This window comes from Gekko japonicus, unplaced genomic scaffold (assembly GCF_001447785.1).
Source record: "Gekko japonicus isolate JY-2015 unplaced genomic scaffold, Gekko_japonicus_V1.1 scaffold1338, whole genome shotgun sequence".
NCBI lineage: Eukaryota > Metazoa > Chordata > Lepidosauria > Squamata > Gekkonidae > Gekko > Gekko japonicus.
In genome coordinates this window covers 274,064-292,710 of record NW_015173168.1, presented here as the reverse complement: position 1 = coordinate 292,710, position 18,647 = coordinate 274,064, and the positions used below count along the sequence as shown (strand labels likewise).

General features: G+C 43.1%; 1 protein-coding gene across 1 annotated transcript in view; it reads left to right on the top strand.

Annotated features, from left to right (window-relative positions):
• Positions 1-18,647, top strand: part of LRRK2 (leucine-rich repeat kinase 2) — a 149,513-nt gene that overhangs the window by 98,618 nt on the left and 32,248 nt on the right. The window contains 7 exon segments of the mRNA XM_015422529.1: positions 3,148-3,349; positions 9,099-9,187; positions 11,500-11,687; positions 12,368-12,522; positions 15,414-15,560; positions 15,814-16,005; positions 18,303-18,449. Of these exon segments, the coding sequence (XP_015278015.1) occupies positions 3,148-3,349; positions 9,099-9,187; positions 11,500-11,687; positions 12,368-12,522; positions 15,414-15,560; positions 15,814-16,005; positions 18,303-18,449 (1,120 nt within the window).

The following is an 18,647-nucleotide window of genomic DNA, read 5'->3' as shown; positions in this document are numbered from 1 at the left end:
AGAGGCTGGCTGCAATGCCCCCCTGGCGGTCTTAGCTCATCCAGAGGGCCCAGCAGTCAACAGGCTCAGATTCAAAAGCACAAATCACAACTGGAGTCCACAAGCACAATCAAGACGTTAAGACGGCTCCCTAAGTATCCTGTCAGCCCTGCTGCCACAGGATTTCCATGCAACAAAGGCCAACAGCAAGACATAGGACCAGCGCTCCCTCCCCTCATCACACAGGCTGAAACCTCCAGGATGAGGCCAGCGCTGGCTGCAGCAGGTGTTGCGGTTGCTGGCCAGATTGTAAACCAACTGCACCTTGTGCAGGCTGCACAAAGTGGGGCCAGGGATCATAACACACACACAAAAAAACCCCAACTTCCACAGAAAAGCAACTCAAGCAATTTCTTCAATTTCTTCCCCCCAAGGGGAGGCAACGCACTTAACTCATCCCAACCTGGAACCATAGGTGTCCAGGGAGGGAGGCATCATATTTTCCCAAGAAATTCCCACCCACGGTGCACAAGCAAAGTAAAAAAGGCAAAATGACAAACCAAATGAAAATCATAAAATAATAGCCGCAATCACACAAAACACATATCCCACCCATAAACTTATAAACTTATTACCTATGACAGAGGAAAAAGACAAAGCAAAAAGCAGGTTTCAGAGTACCTGACTGCGCCTCATGAGAGCCAAGACCGACATGGCTAACAGAGTACCACAGTTTGGTGTGATATTCAGCCTGTAACCATGCAGCGAGGAAAAATCTCAACAAGCTGACACAGAAACAGGTTTCCTTGTGCGCTTACTAATTAAGCTAACACCTTCCAGACCAACAGGCAGACCGGCTGCTATGTTCCTGGGCCTCTACAGCGCGCTAAACACAATTTCCACCAGCTCTCTCTAGCTCTTCCAGGGCCTCACACCTGGCTCCCCTGGGAATTCCACGAATAAAGAATAGATAAAAGAAAATCATACTCACCAGTCCAAGCTTCTTGGGGGCGGAAGAGCTCCGTTAGTCACGGCACCATTTTGTTGTAAGAATTTTGGATGTGTGGGTGTGTGTTTAACCCTGTCACCCACACTTCCCCCTCCCCTCAGTTCGTGTGTGTCTCCTGTGTGTTGCCCCTTACCAAAGGCAGAAGTGCAAGCTTGGAATTCACTAGTCTCTTCTTAAAATAAAACTTATCTTTATTATAGCAAAACATTCATAGTTCCTACACATACACACAGAAAAATAAACATGCAAAACAAAGTTTTCCCCACCCCATGCCAGCGCGTCGAGAGGCACTCTCTAACTGAATCCTTTTCGGATTCAGCTGCCGTCTGTGGGCTCTGGACCAGTATTTTAAACCCAACATCAAAGGAGGAGTTCTTTTTGATGATCATATCAGGTGTTGATTAGCATGGAAGTGGAAATTTCCTATCTGAAAATTGCTTCCTAAAAGATGATTGTATTACAGGAAATATTGTTTCCTTGGTCTCACACAATAAAAGTCCAAAGGGATCAATACAGTGTCATCCAGGTGTCCCCCAATCAGGGAAATAAACTGTGCTTTGATCTTTAGAGAGATGAAAAGCGGGGTATGTGTGTGAACTCTCTGTCTCTCAGGAAGCTAGTGTTATCTTGCCAGGTGTCCAAATGGCCACACATCTTTATTGGGGTTCTGCCACTTCCCAAGCCAGCTGCTTATTGTAAAGTCTCACACGCCCCTGGGCCTGGGAATGTAATGTTGAGTACATATTCAGTGAAAGAAAGGTCAAGCCTGGTTTTTTTTTCTTTTTCTAGCCAGGGCAGAGCCAGATATTGTATATGGAATTCATAACTTAGTTGGTTCATTTTAAACCCAAATACTTCCATCTTTCAATATTTCTTACCACATAGACCAGCCCGCCAAACCAAGCCCACCCATGAGCTAATCCTGTGGGAGGAACTTTCCTCACAGGCTCCGCTGGGGCTCTGCTGGGTAGCCCAGTTTTGCTGGCAATTCATTAATATATCCGGGATTTTTTGGGTTGTCCCAAACATTCCTGGGTACATTTGGGAAGCTGAAATATACCCAAGAAGACCAATAAGGTGTTTTTTGGGTACATTTTCAGTTTGAGTAAACCAGAATGCACACCCCTGCCTCTGACAGAGGAAAGCTTAGAGAAAAATAATCCCTAGAGAACATGAAATTATACCTTTTTTTTTAATAATTGGGTGAGAGTGGCTTAGAAATCATAAATCTGAGAGTGGTTTAGAAATGTGTATTAGATTGCATTAGTACTGTAATATCACATTAGTACCATAAAAAGAAATATATTACAAGTGGGTGGCCCACAGGGATTCAGAGAGTAGAAGAAATCCCATCCCCCTTGCTGGCTCCTGTTAGTCCCTCTTGCTTGCTTCCTCCAGTCCTCCCATCTCTGCTTTTTAACAGAGTAGGGTAATACTTGACACTGAACCTAAGATGATATTCTAGATTGTATTTCTGTATTTCTGTTTGCAAAGGGTTGGGCATCTGTGCACATGTAACTTTTTAAGACTAAGTTCTCAAGGCTAAAATAAGGAAAATACACTATCCAAATGAATGAATAATTCTCACATTCGTTTGGTTACTACTTTAATCAAAATTATTCTTATGAAGTATGACAATTTGTCACACATTGCAACACTTTGTGCTTAATGTTTGATGTTCCAGCATTGTTCCAGTATTTAATAAATGGTTGTCTCCATTGAATGTGTATCTCTTGACAGTAAAGCTTTATGTCCCACAAATGCTTTTACTATGAGCTTGTCCATTAACGTCATACCCCAAGCTTTCCAAAACCAAACATCAATTTCAGGTAAACATTTCTGCTTCCAGGGTTGCTCCAAGAGAGTGGAGCTATAGCCCTTAATCATGGTTAGGGATTGGTAGTGGGGTGTGCACTCCAGAGAAAGGGGCAGAGCAAGGAAGTCCACGGTTTCCTCCTCCTTCCTTCTTAACCATGGTTAAGTGCCACAGGGTAGGTGAGGAGCTTGCTTATGAGAAGAGAGGAGCTTGGGATGAGGGTGCCTGCAGTCCCCACAGCCCTCTTAACCACAAATGAGATGAACAACTGCGTGGTGCTTCTACCAGATATTAAGAGCAGTGTCTTAATAACCCATTTTTATGCCCGATCAAAATTGTGCAGATCAGAGACCAGCCAGTTATTGGGCAGCTAATCCCAGACAGCTATTTGGAACTGGAGAAGAAGATTCTCGAAGGGCGTTCTAACGTCCCAGCTGAATTTCCTGTGATTGATCAGAAGCAATTATTAGAGCTGGTGCAAGAAAACAAGTTGCAATTGGATGAAAATGAACTCCCTCACGCTATTCATTTTCTGAATGAGTCAGGTAATATATGTCAAATTTCTGTAGTCAACATACAGAAAGGTCTCGTGTTTTGCAAATTGTATTCTGCAAAATTATTATCTCAAGACAACCAGGCTTTTCTTATTTTGTTAACATTGGTATTTATTGAAGTGTGGAGTTAATATTAATTCAAGGTATCTGGAGGGATACAATGCTTGATAGATTTAGTGATCACTGAGCTTGAGTGTGTGTTTACAGCTCATAACAACAGCAACAGTAGAGCTTATTGGATTGTCAGTCATTTCAGAAAAAAACCTGGTTTATCAGGTGCTGGAAAGTCTGACCACATGGGGTAGGAAAGGTGTAAATATTGTAGAATTTGGTGACCTCATCAGAGCAGATGATATGCAGAAGAAAAATTCCATCAATGATTTATGGAAGTGTTTCCCATACATCACCGTAATTTATCCCAGAGGTGGAACAGAATTATGCCTTATATCAGCAAACACATGTTTTTAAAACATGTGTACTGTTTAAGTCAGCGTGGGAGGGGAACAAGCAGGGTATAGCAAGGTAGAACTAGTGTGTGGGATTTGCAACCTTACATTTTCCTTCTGATTCTCCACTGCAAAAACCTAAGCTACATTTTTCTGCATCTGGCTGGGGCAAGGGGGAATTTTTAAAAACAGTAGCAGGAAGGAAGGTCATTTACAGGAGATACTCAGCAGGCAAAGAAAGAATTAAGGTACCTTCCCATACCCTTTGAACCCTCACGTATGCGTGAACCAATGCTATTAACCCACCCATGTACTTAGGAAACATGTATTTGTTAGAGTAGTGCTGTTCTCTGGGGTAGATAAACTACTGTGGTGCACTTGACTGTTCAAAATATTATAGACGATAACTTTTCTTCATTAGTGGAAGAAAGATGTGGGTTACTCCTCCCATCTGACCATCAGGCGGGGATTAATATTAAAATGAAACTGTTGTCTATCCCTTGCTGTAGAAGTAAGCCCCTCCAAGGTGTCATCCTGCCTGTTCAACGGAGCAACCCGCTTCAGAGCTCCTACTCCCCCCCCCCGACAAAGACCTTGCTTTGCCTAGTAACAATCTTTGTCTCGTGTGTTCAACAACTTCCTTTCATAGCCTTATCTGGTCTTCATTTTAAAAAGGCTCAAGTGGTTAAGACGCTGAACTGCAGCCTGTGGAAGGTCAGTAGTTCAGCAGTTCAAGACCCGAGTTGCCGCATGATGGAGTGAGCCCCCGTCTCTAGTTCCAGCTCCTGCCAACCTAGCAGTTCGAAAGCAAGAAATTGCAAGTAGATAAATAGGTACCACTTCGGTGGGAAGGTAACAGTGTTCCATGCGCCTTGGTGTTTAGTCATGCCGGCCACATGACTATGGAAACGTCTTCGGACAGCGCTGGCTCTTCGGCTTTGAAACGGAGATGAGCACCGCAACCCTAGAGTCGGACTCGACTGGCTTTCGAGCAAGGGAACCTTTACCTTTTTTAAATGAAGACCAGATAAGGCTATGAAAGGAAGTTGTTGAACACACGACTTAAAGATATTCAGGTGATCTGGTAGTGAGTCAACACTCATGGCTTTCTTGTAACCCAACAAAGAGTTCCCTGGTTCAAGCACAGTGAATCCAACATCTTAGAAAGATTATAAACACTCAGAGGATGATGATCTTCCTTCCCACTTGTCAGGAGAGAAATGATCCACAGCTCGTTCAGGTCAGGTCTTTCAGGTATTTGATAAATACACCAAAACAGATTTTATGTGGTTGTGGCAACTTCAAAATCAGATTATTGCTGGTATAGGCACTGTCTATGGTACCTGATTTCATTCCAGCATTATGCCTCACACAAGTTTTCAGAGGAGGCAGCTGTATCATGTTTACATACCACTAATTTCAGGATGTGACCACATCCTCCTGGTGGTGGCTGACAAGTCACCCATCCATGAGACTCCTTTCAAAGAGACATTTCACTTTATAGTAGTAATAGACATAAATGTACTAGAAACTGTTAACAGAGCTTAGTACTCAACGCAGGCAGATCCAGGGTCAGTCAAGTGATTCATGTGGCACTACAAGCTTTGTCTGTTTTCATTGGGAGCATGTGGTGAACAGACAACAGCACTAGAAAAAAAAGACTTTACATTGCAATCCAAAGCATATTTCCACTCTAAATCCATTGAAGTAGATGGGCTAGAATGGTGTAAGTCTGTTTAGGATTGCACTGTAAATGGGAATTTTTTTGCTGTTTTTCTTAAATATTCTTTGTAAATACCACAGTAACCTCCAAGGTCTTTTTTTTACATCTCTCCCTCTTTAAAACTTCTTCCTGAATCAGAGCAGAGAGAACAGGTTAGTTTGCATGTTCTCCCTTGCCCAAGAAGAAGACAGATTTCATAATCTGAGTCTCCATGACATTCAAGAGGTCTTTTACTGCAAAAGTCCTCTGCTGCCCTACTAGACTTCGCTGGCAAGCTGAATCTTAGAGTCTTTGGGTTATGATAAGGGAGCAGTGAATACTTCTTTCTTATATAACATTGGCTGCGGTCACACGGAGCATTAGGCACGCTAGAGGGACGGAAGATAGGTGGATTTACCGGGCGTGATCTCACCGCCACATCTGGGAAGCGTCGAGCTCCCGTGGTGAACCCGAGGCTTCCCGCGGAAGATGCGCGGTAAAAAACTAGTACCTCAGAGGTACTAGTTTCCTGAAACTGCGGGGCAAGGGCGGGCGTCTGATTGCGTTTCCGGTGGTAGTTCCGGCGCCCGCCCATGTCCCCTTGGAAAAAGGTTGTTTTTTTTCAAAGTCTCCACGGATGCACACAAGCACCCAAGGGAGCATGCGCACATTTGAGGTTTTTTTTTTTAAAAAAAAACAACCCCGTTTGCCCCGTGCCCCGCTTCTTTGCCTCGCCGCAGGACTGTGGAGTGATCGGCACCTCCCCCCTACCACGGAACTTCCACGGGACCTCCATTGGTAGGTCTGCTCAAGCAACCGCGCGGTTTTTAGCCCCGGGGCTAACAGCCACGTTTCCCCCCCGCATTTTCCTGCCCATGTGACCAGGACCATTGATGGACTTTGTTTATCTCACCTGTATGCTATAAGCCTCCTATGGAGAGTAGTGTTGAAAATTCCAGTTATGGCTCACCAGTTCCCTTCTTAGGACCTGTGTAAGGTACTAGAAGACCTCACTAGAAACCCAATAAAGTAATTAAGAAATTTTCTTTTGATTACTTATTTCTAAAGGCTGCCTTTCTGGTGCTATTTTAGATCTACAAGGAGAGTATTGCAACTTTTGATCAGTTCTACATTTCCCCCCCAGCAGAGCAGAGTGATACTTAAGATGAATCCAACTTTTACACTCAAAATTTATTCAGCCTTTCATAGGTGTGAATAACTGGCACTACCTACGTTTTGACCAAAACTAGGCCACCCATTTAGGTTTGGGAATGTCCATGCACAGGGCCACTAAGTTCAGAAGCCTTACTGATCTCTTTTCACTCTCTGTATCAGACCTTGCAATTTATTCTTATGTCGCCACTGTGCAATGTCCTGTTAACTGAGAGGGGTTTACTCCAGTAAGAAGACATGTACTGCAACTCAACCTGAATATTAGAGCCTTTGTTCTGGAGAAGATAGGAGGAGTGACCAACATAAAGGATACCCTCCCCATTGGTGAGAAGGGCCTTTTGTGTTCCTTTTCTTTGCAATGGATCATTCTACCCTGAATGTTATTCAGTTTGTTCCAGAAAAGAAGTTAGGCACAGCTGTGTCTCATTTAAATCAATGGCAATCAAGTGCTTAACTGTATACATACGTTTTAATTGTACTGTATCATTATTTACCTTTGTCTATTTAACTGAGTATAATAGATTTCATAGACAAGGCAAAAAAGAGTGACCTTAACTAGAATATTTTTGTACTACTAGTGTACCATAGGATGCCTGAAACCAATAATAGATAATAAACAACCAAACATTAAGCGAACAATCATCAAAAATATTGACTCAACACTATGGGAGAACAGTTTAAAACTGCAGAGTTTAAAAAGCACCCTGAATAGCCCAGACTAGGCTGAGCTTGCCAGAGCTTGAAAGCTAAGTGAGGGTTGGCCACTGTCAGCACTTCATTGGGAGACCACCAAGAGAGAATGGGGTTGCTATGCAGAGGAAGGCAATGGCAAACCCACCTCTGCTTATCCCTTGCCTTGAACACCCCTTGAGAGGTCACAAAGTCACTTGTGACCTGATGGCACTTTGTTGTTGTTAAAGTTCGAACAAAAAACCTGGGTAAATAAAATCTTTGCATCTTTCTCTAAAATTATAGACTGTTGCTGAACGGGCAGTCTTGTAAAATTGTTTCAGAACTGGGGGAATGGCATAATGCAGGAAATATGACAAAATAAAAATGAATATGCTCAGCTTTTGAATTGAAAATCTAAAATACAGTTTAGAGCATAAATCAGATCATAGCATTTTTCAATCAGCTCCCTGTTGCACAATGACTCAACAATACTATTTCCTTAGCCAGTCATAGGTGTTGGGTGCGGTTTTGTTTGCTTGCTTGTTTGTTTTTGCTGTCAGGTCGCAGTCAAGTTATGCTAACCCTGTGGGGTTTTCAAGGCAAGAGACGTTCAACAGTGGTTTGCTATTGCCTGCCTCTGCACAGTGACCCTGGAGATCCTTGGTGGTCTGCTGGCCCATAGCTATGGTGGGGCATTTTGGGGGGGCTGCCCCCTCACCTACAGGCCCCACCCTACAAGTCTCTATCCTAACCCCCCCTATTTTAAATGTTTAAAAAGAAATTATTACAGTTGTGCACGCCCATGCCAAGCTTGCCTGCTGAGCCTGCCAGCAAGCCAGCTGCAAGTCCTTCAAGTTAATCTGTCTCACTGTGCGCCATGATGCGCCAAGATGAGGCAGTGCCAATGGAGGCAGTCCCATGCAGCCCTGAGCAGCAGCCTGGAGGAAGGGCAGGAAAAAAGTGCTAGAAACCAAGGGTCCCCTCCCCATCAGGTCGCGCGTGAGCCATCAGTCACTAGATGACTGCTGCAGAGGAACTCATGAATCCCTAGAGAACCGGGGGGGCGGGGGGGGACTGTGAGAAGATCTGCTCTGAGGCTTAAAAATATTCATAGGATTTTTCTCTGTGGTTCTGGGGACCCCTGTGCTAGAGATAGGGAGATAAACCAACCCCAAGGTCAGTGGTGTGGGAAGAGAGGGGCAGGCAATGATGAACCAGGGAGGAGGAATGAAGTATAGTACAGAAGCCAGGGAGGGGGCTGCATGCTACAAGCCGGGTGGTTCTTCTGTGCACGTGTGCACTGCTCTTTCTGTCTGTCTGTCTGAAGGTGTGGAAGGTGAAGGGGGAGGATGGCTGCCCCTCTCCCTGCATCTTAGCCATGGCCGGCTATGATTATGCAAGTGCTGAGCAGTTGGCTGGCTTCGACAAGTATAAGGTTTGCAATGGGGGAGGCATTTCTAAGAGAGGTGGGTTGTAAGTTTTTTTGTAGAAGAATAATGACTTTTAGATGTCCAGTAATGTCCTTGAAGATTAAACTGCTTCCCCAGTGGTTTCTGAATATTCATCCTTTAAAAAAAATGATAATCTAATTAAGTTCCCTGCCCCAACACCCCTGCCCACCAATTGAAATTTTCTGGCTACGGGCATGTAGCCTTCCATCCAAGTACTAACCAGGACCAACCCTGCTTAGCTTCTGAGATCTGACAAGATTGGGCTAGTATACTAATTACTCTTTTTCCCCACCCAGGAGTACTGCTACACTTTCAAGACCCAGCACTTCAGTTGAGAGATTTGTACTTCGTCGATCCAAAATGGCTATGTAAAATCATAGCACAGGTCAGTTTAATTATGTTGTTGTTGCAGTGCATTTTTTAAAATCATTTTCTTACATGTGTAAGCAAACTGGGAGCTGCACATGCGTAGGCAAACAGCCAACTGCACGTATTGGCAGCACACAGTTGCTGTACTGTGTGAATGTGGAAGGGTATAGATTCTCAGTGCACATTTGCACAATAGGGTGATTGTGCATATTAAGAGCAATGGAGGAACTACAATCTACTGGTAACACACAGTTGGTGGTAGAAAATTCACAGATTTCCTGAATCTCACAATATGGTGATTGCATGTTATCAGGTGCATTGCAGGGTCCACACACTATCAACATGTGTGGTTTGCGGGCTCCCAGTTCTCATGAAATTAACGTCTGCACAGGTCTTCAGTTTCCTCCTTGCCCCCACAGTTTTTTTATTTGAAGTACCTAACAGAGAAGTGGGGAGTCAAGACTATATCTCTGTATATGTGCATACTGCCATAGGCAGCTGCATAATGATCGAGGAACTCTGATGCCCATTTATATCTTTTCTACACAGTTCTGTTCATGTGCACACCTTCGCATGAAGAACCAGTGGTATATGGATGTACAAAGTGTATCTATATAAGAACATAAGAAGAGCCTTGCTACATCAGATCAGTGGTTTTTCTAGTCCAGTACCCTGTCTCACACAGTGGCCAACCACTTCCTCTGGAGGTCCAACACCGGGGACAAAGTCTTTCCCTTATGTTGCCTCCTGCCACTGAGATTCAGAAGTTTACTGCCTCTGAATGTGGAGGTTCTCTTTAGTCACCATGGTGTAGTAGCCACTGAGAGACCTACCTTCCATGAATCTCTGTAATCCCCTTTTACAGCTGTTTATGCCTGTGGCCATCACAACATCCTCTGACAGCGAATTCCACATTTTAATCACTTGCTGTATAAAGAAGTATTTCCTTTTGTCCATCCTGAACCTACTACCCATTAGCTTCATTGCATGCCCACAAGTTCCTAGTGTTTTGGGAAGAGGGAGAAAAAGCTCTGTTTTTCAACACTTTCCAATCCATGCATAATTTTATAAACCTCTATCATGTCCCCCTTAGTTATCTCTTTTCTAAACTGAAATGTCCCAGGCTCTTCAGCCCTTTCTCATAGGAAAGGTGTCCCAACCCCCAATCATCTTGGTTACCCTCTTCTGTACTTTTTCCAGCTCTGCAATGTCCTTTTTGAGAGGCAGTGATCAGAACTGTACGTAGCACTCCAAATAAGGCCACGCCATAGATCTATACAGGGGCATTATAATATTGGCCACTTTATTTTTCGTTTTCAATCCCTTTCCTAATAATCCCTAACACAACTTTAGCCATTTTCACCTCTGCAGCACACTGGGTTGACACTTTCACTGAGATCTATATGTTGCCAGTTGGGGTGGTATTCCTTAACATGTTTGTAGCTGTATATGATCATGTGAATAAAATTTCTGGGATTTCCCTCCCCCTCAGTCTGATAGTATGCAAAATGCAGTACTGATATAGGATGCCAATATTTAAGCTCAGCCTGCTGCTGAAGATGTGCAGTGACATCCATTTGTTTTTGTTTTAAACTCCACCTCTCCTGCACTTTGCAAATTGTTGGACTGGAATGGAAATGTCAGACATACATGTAAAGGTAAAGGTTCCCTTACTCGAAAGCCAGTCGAATCCGACTCTAGGGTTACGGTGCTCATCTCCGTTTCAAAGCCGAAGAGCCAGTGCTGTCCGAAGACATTTCCGTGGTCATGTGGCCGGCATGACTAAACACAAAGGCGCACGGAACACTGTTACCTTCCCACTGAAGTGGTACCTATTTATCTACTTGCAATTTCTTGCTTTCAAACTGATAGGTTGGCAGGAGCTGGAACTAGAGACGGGAGCTCACTCCGTCATGTGGCACACTCGGGTCTCGAAGTGCTGAACATACATGACAGTGAATCAAATACTGATTCACCAGTCAATCCTTTTCCCTGCCCCATGTTTCAGAAAGGCTTCATCGATACTCAGGGTGTTATTTTTAAAAAATTCTTATCATTTTGGGTTTTTTTAAGGAAACAATTTTAAAATGAAAAACTGCTCTACGGATTGAGGGAAGTACCTTGTAGAGTTGCAAGGCTGGATGGAGGCTGTCAACCAGTGCCACTGTTTCTGCTTTGGACGTGTAGCATCATTTTTTTCACAGCTGAATTCTGGAAAGATAGCAGTACCTGCGGGTCAAACCAATTTACATGTTATGTATGTTTTCATGCTGAGAGTATAAAGCAGAAATGCTAGGAAAATTATGGAGTTTGTTTTCTTTTCCATAGATCTTGACAATTAAGGTCGAAGGCTTTCCTAAGTACCCAAAGGGAATTATCAAGCGTTCCGATGTAGAAAATTTCCTTTTAAAGAAGAGCAAATTTCCCAAGGTTTACATGTCACAGTACTTTAGGCTTCTAGAGAAATTCCAGATTGCCCTGCCACTTGGAGAAGATCAACTCCTGGTTCCAAGCAGGTAAAGTACCACTGGTCTCTTATTTTACCATGATCAAATAGTTACTAAAAAGTCATTTTTAAAAAATTGTCAAGTGTCCCATTGAGCAAAATATGTTACTATGTAGATGTTAGTTTATGTTTTCAATTTTCATTCAAGGCTGATTGCCCTCTATCCCTTGTTGGAGTTGGGGATAAGCTTAGCAACATGGCAAATCCTCTTTTGCTTGTCATTTTTTAACTGCAGACATCTCCAAACAGGAAGAATGAGCCCATTTTCATTTAAAAATTGGAAAGTGTAGGCTGTCCATAGTGCTCCTGGATAAAAGCTAAGGAGGACCAGTGGTTTACTCACATTTATAGGAACCATATGTAACATTGTTAAAATTCACAGTAATTACATTTTTTAAAAAACTAGTTTCACTGTTTCACACTATAAGAATCACTTCAGTTTTGTAATTAGCATTAGCATCAAGCCTAGTTAAAAGTTCCTGCTTTAAAATGTACTGATATTTTATGGGTCCATTGATATAATTGTTTTTGACTGATCAAAAGATTATCCTACCAGCCACAATTCAGGAAAACTGTAATAAAAATTCTTTGTACATTCTTGCTGTTGTATCTTTGTAGCTATCTCTGTAATTCTTAATAATTTTGAAAAAAGTAAACTCAGATTAAAATCAATTTACCTTTGTCTTCCAGCTTGTCAGATAACAGGCCTGTCATAGAGCTACCCCACTGTGAAAATTCAGAAATTATCATTAGGCTGTATGAAATGCCATATTTTCCAATGGGATTCTGGTCCAGGCTAATCAACAGATTACTTGAAGTGTCTCCATATATGCTTTCAGGAAGAGGTAATTTCACATTTTCACTACAGAGTGAGAACTTTCATAATGAAATTACTTAAAAGAATGTGAACCTTTGACACATCCTGTTTCATCCTTCTGATTCCTTACATTTTCCTATTCTTTTTTTTTAAAACCCTCTTATTTCTGATTTTAATAGTAAGGCTAACAGTAAACAGAGCGATAGTCAAGAACAATAATTATGGTATTAGAATAAAGCTATTACTTTAAACTTCTGTGGACAGTTCTATTTCACCTTTACATCATTCTCTATATAACTCAGGAAAGGAAAGTGTTTTTCTAAAAAAGTTGATCGATATGTCAGATTTTCTGTACACAATAATTGGTTATTATTATGAACATTCCCCTATTCTTAGTTCCTATTTAAATTCCTTTTTATGCCTTGTAAATGTACACACAGTTAACAGCAAAATGGCAATTAGCCATTTTCATGTTGTGCCCCAGATATTTGCCTTTCTGCTTCTGGCTACTGGCACAGCGGTGGACAAATAAATTACAAAATGTATAGTGTCACCTGTTGCTTGCTTTAGGGATGTGGGAAGCAAAGTAAGGAAAGAGTAAGAGGTGGTTGCAATTTTGCTTTGGAGGAGGGTTTAATTGCTATTTTTTCTCGACAGCCAAATTGATTGTTGGTTTACAGAGCAATCCTAAGGAGGGGGCCAAATTGGAATAGGGACCTGATTGACCCCTATGCTGGTGTAACTTAGAGTTACACTGGCGCAAGGGCAGTGCTGTGCCACTGAGTTCCATCAGCACAGGAGCACCACAGCTGCACATTGATGGAACAACAGCACAAAACCCACTGTTGGTGTAGATGTGGGCATTCCATGGATGTAGTTGGAATGGGGGAGGTGGCTGGTCCTGTTGGGCTGGCATGGCCCAACAAGGAGTGCTGGATCAACTGTTGGAACAAAGCTGTTGGCACAAAGGCCTGGCACCTACCTCTCTCACACTCTTTTTTTTTTCTCTACCCTCTTTCTCCCTTCTGCCCCTTTCTCTCTCTCCTCCATGTATGGTTTGGAGGGTGAAGACTATAGCATTATACTGGTATGTAGTTCCTCCCCTCCTCAAATCCCACCCTCCCCAGGCTCCACCCCTCAAATGTCCAGGAATTTCCCAACCTGGAGTTGGGAACACAATTTCCTTCCCACCCAACTAGGGTTGCCAAGTCGATCGGACTCACCGGCGGGGGAGTGTTGCCGGGGTCCGGGAGCTGCTTTTGAATGTGTGTGCGCGCACACCGCCAGAACATCACAGGAAGTGACGCGCAACGTAGAGCATGTTGGGGGCATGGCCCCAATCGTTGGAGGGAAAATCATAGAGTTTTCCCTCCGACGATTGGGGCCACGCCCCCAACGTGATCTACATGGTTGCGTCACTTCCTGTGATGCAGCCACGCTGCGCTTCGGGGGTGGTGTTCCCCCCGGGGCCCGATTCCATGGCGGCGGAAATCGGGCCTCCAAAGCGGGGGTTTACCCGCCCCCCCACTTGCCAGCCCTACACCCAACAGCCAACCTACCTTTATCTGCCTCTCTGTCTTCAGCTTTCTGTCTCCACACCACTCCCCCACAGCCTCTACCTAGGAAAATTACAGTCTTTCTCCACAGTGGGGACCAAAGCAGCTTACATTATTCTCTCCTCCTTTTTATCTGCGCAACAACCCTGTGAGGTTGGTTAGGCTGAAAGTGTGTGACTGGTCCAAAATCATCCAGTCAGCTTCCACTGCGAGATGGGGATCTGAACCTGGGTCTTGCAGACCCTACTTTGAAGCTCGTAACTGCTGCACCACACTGGCTTTCATAGGGTGGCTGCTGTTGAAGAGTAAATCAGGTGGTATCAAGTCATCTAGAGGGTGCTGGCTAGGGATGCCAGGCTCTAGGTGGGACCTGGGGATCCCCTGGAATTACTGCTCATCTCCAAACTACAGAGATAACTTCCCATGGAGAATATGGATGCTTTGGAGGGTGCACTCTATGTCATTGTACTTCACTGAGGTCTCTGTCCTCCCCAGGATCCACCCCAAGTATCCAGGAGTTTCCCAGCCTGGATCTGGCAACCTTACCCCCCCCCATCCCTTGCTGGTGGCCAAGGGGGACCTGGCAACCCTAGACTGCTGCCAGGTCGAGGGTTGCCAACCTCCAAGTAGGACCTGGAGACCCCCCAGAATTACAACCAAACTCTAAGCAGCAGAGATCTGTTTCCCTGGAGAAAATGGCTGCTTTGGAGGGTGGATTCTGTGGCATTATACCCAGCTGAGGCCTCTCCCTTCCCCAAACCCAGCCCTCCTTAGAATCCATCACAAAACCTCTAGGAATTTCCCAGCCTGGCACTGGCAATCCTTGTAAGGCCTGGCCCCAAGGCTCCCTCCCTCAAAGGCCAAAATAGGCCTGGAAAGGGCCCTTCCCCCTCCCCCTGCCTTTTACTGACAAAGCCAGTTAGAAGCACTCCCCCCCCCCAAAAAAAAGTTCTAATCTCTCACCATTGATGCCTGGAGTAGATCCCTGTAGAGTCCATTTCAAAGAGTATTGGGGGGAATTCAACCATCCCCAAGTTTGTTTGTTTTTTACTTTTTGGATTTTTCTGTAGACTACAGAGTCCCCTGAGTCTGTAGAAAAAGCCGTTGGGGGAGAGTGAGCCCTTTGTTGGCAGAAACAGGTATCTGCACCCAAAAGGGACTTTGGCTATTAAATATATAGATGCTGAGGTTGTTGTAGATGCAAACATATTATGGCTACTGTGTGTCTTCTGTACATTCATATAGGACTATAAAATAGCAGCTATGCATATCTGATTGAAGTGGGCATTTTGTTTTTCTTTTAGTTTAATTTATCACACCAAAATAACACTAGAAAGCAATGATTTTTTCTTTATTTCTCTAGAACGAGCTCTTCGTCCGAACAGGATGTATTGGAGACAAGGCATATACCTGAACTGGTCACCTGAAGCATACTCCCTTGTGGAATCAGCAGTTTTTGAAAATAATCCAAATAGTTTCCTAAAAATTACTGTGCCTTCTTGCAGGAAAGGTTAGACTATCTTGGGGTCTGTTGTACTGTTGGATCCACATTTACACAGAAGTTTAGATGGCTTTGTTTTTACTTGGGTTATATGTTTGCAATTTGCTGTTTTATTGCCATACATAATTATTGCCATAATTATCAAATTGTAAGCCACCTTGGAAGCTTTTACAAAAGGTGGGAGATAATAGTGGTAAAATAAACATATACATAAAACAGATAAGACTTGTATGTTCTGATAGCATTTTCTTGACCTTTTAAGGTTGCATTCTCCTGGGGCAAGTTGTAGATCATATTGATTCTCTTATGGAAGAGTGGTTTCCTGGGCTGTTAGATGTGGATGTATGTGGTGAAGGAGAAACACTCTTGAAGAAGTGGGCTTTGTATAGTTTTGAGGATGGCGAAGAGCATCGGAAAATATTACTTGATGAGCTACTTAAAAAAGCAGAAGAAGGTATCTAGTGCAGTAAAGTATTTTTACAAATAAGTGTCTATTGGTGATTGTCAAATATCATAATGTCTTACATTGCTAAATTGATATTTTAATAAAGCACGTATTGTTAATGGTTTTATTCTGCTATCTATATAGAGAATTAAGGCAAAATCTTCAGTCTTTCAATTTCAAGTGCAGAAGCCATGTTTGTTGCACTATACAGGAGGACACGTTCTCTGTACCATTCCAATTTTAGTATATGTGCTGCTGAAGTGAGCACACACACAGGAGGACACCTTGAAGTGCTCGAGGTAGTTCATGAAATAAAAATTCTCTTGCATCCAAAGACAATCTATCAGGCCCTAAACACCAGTAATATGCAAGATAAAGCAGCAACTAATACAGCCAATAATTAACAAAAACACTCCACAGATACTTAAAATCAAATTAAAACCAGTAGCAGAGGCCAAAAAGGGAGAGAATAAATGAAAAGCATCTTGATATGATGTCAAAAGATGAATAATGAGGGTGCTAGATGCAAGGATTAGGGTTTTCAAAAGGTCACCCACTGTAGCAGAAGATCTCCCAGCAACCTGTTTTCAGCAGCTGGTGTGTAGAAGGTGGAAGTACATGCCAGCATCATACCGGCATGCTGACGTCACTTCTGGTTTTCACTAGATGTAATGTCATGGGATGCTCAAGGAACTGCAGAAACTCTGTGACTTTACCATAGATTTTGCAGATCCTAGATCATGTTGGCACTTCTGGTTTTCACCAGGAAGGGTGTCAACATGCCACGGAAGCACTAGTCCCCACCTTGTTAATGCTCCTGGAGATTGCTGGATGCAGCTGGCAACCCTAGCAGAGACAGGTGTTCCAAAGCTGGGGGGCAGCCTCTCTTTAGGCCACGTGACTTTTTTCAGAAAACGGAGAAACACGAAGATGGAGAACTCAATGTGAGTAGAACTCAGGGGGGGTGGACTGTCTTTTAAATATCTCTGTCCTGGCCATATAGAGTTTTATAGTTCAAAGCCAGTACCCTGCAAACAGGCAGCCAGTGAACTTTCAGCACTGAAGTGATATGCAGCCAGTTCTAAGCAAACTCAGAATACTAAGTGATCATAATGACCTTTCACAATAATTGTACCTTGTAATAACTAAATTATTTTACGCAATTTAACACATAAGCTTCAACTGATCTTGTACCCATTCTAAAAAAAATAATAAATCCTTGTACATAAAATAGAAGGCCAATCAGGTCTTGTTCAGAGTATCTCAGGTAGGTATGCTGCCTGTCATATTCCCTGTGGCTGCACACTAGGCCCCTGGGGCACTGCTAGTACCTTGGGCTTGGTTTGGACCCAGCTGGTGGAGGCACTGGTCCAGGAGGCAGTGACTGGTGTAGATTATGCCAGCTGCAAGCCAAGTCCCAGCAGCCCTTGACTTGTTCCTGGCATAACCTATGCCATATATTATACAAGTAGCTGACAGCATGAGTCCAAGGTGGTGATTTTCTGTCACACTTATGCAGCATGTCATTATGATCCTCATTGTGCCTACCACTTTGGTGTCCTGGGCACAAATCCCACAGGCTTTACTCAGGGCATCAACAGCCCTGCAGAGAAACTCTAAACAGTTTTTGTTACTGCTGGTACAATTAGTGCACCTATTGAAAAACAGAGTTTGAGTCCAGTGGCATCTTTAAGACCAATAAAGTTTTATTCTGGGTATAAGCTTGTGTGCTTGCACGCAAAAGCTATACCCAGAATAAAACTTTTTTGGTCTTAAAGGTGCCACAGGACTCAAATTTTGTTCTGCTGCTTCAGACCAACATGGCTACCCCATCTGAATGTACCTGTTGCGGTTCTTGATATTTTTAGGACCAAGTTGCAGAGCAGCTCTTGGCACCCCTTGGCAGAGGAGGTTCCAGCTCCCACAAGAGCCATGCAATTTGTCAATTTATAAGCCAAAATCCTGCGCCTAGCAAAAAGTAAGCATTTCTCAGTTCAAGAAGGAAGTTTTGGGCTCCTGCAGACACTCTGTCCACGTGACCTTTGATCTTTTATTTCTCTGCCTGAAAACAAGCAGGTATGCTGCCTGTAGTCTTCTGCAAGGCAGCAAGCCTAACCACTTTAGGGAAACACAGGACAGAATTATTTTTAGACACCTATACTAAGGTAATTTTATATATATTTTCACTAGAGAATTTACTGAAATGTTTGTACTTCTGTGATGTATGGAATAATGAGTACTGTATGTCATTTTATGTCTCTGCTTAATTTGTTGCATCTTTAATATGTCTGTGTCTTTCAATGTAGGTGATCTCTTGGTAAATTCAGATCAGCCAAAATCTACCATTCCGATAGCCCAGATTGCTCCTGACCTGATACTGGCTGATTTGCCTAGGAATATTATGTTGAACACTGAAGAACTAGAATTTGACCAAAGACCAGAATTTCTTTTAGGTAAATAATAATATTGCTGTAACTAGTAGATTCAGCTATCAGAGACTGACATTCGTTAAAATTTAGTATGGGAAAATAATATTTTAGATATAATAATAGATATATTTTAAGTATTAACATATTAAATCTATGTCCAGCAACCAGTTCAAAGTTTTATTTTTCAAATTCTTTAACCTCTTAAAATTTTCTTCACAACAT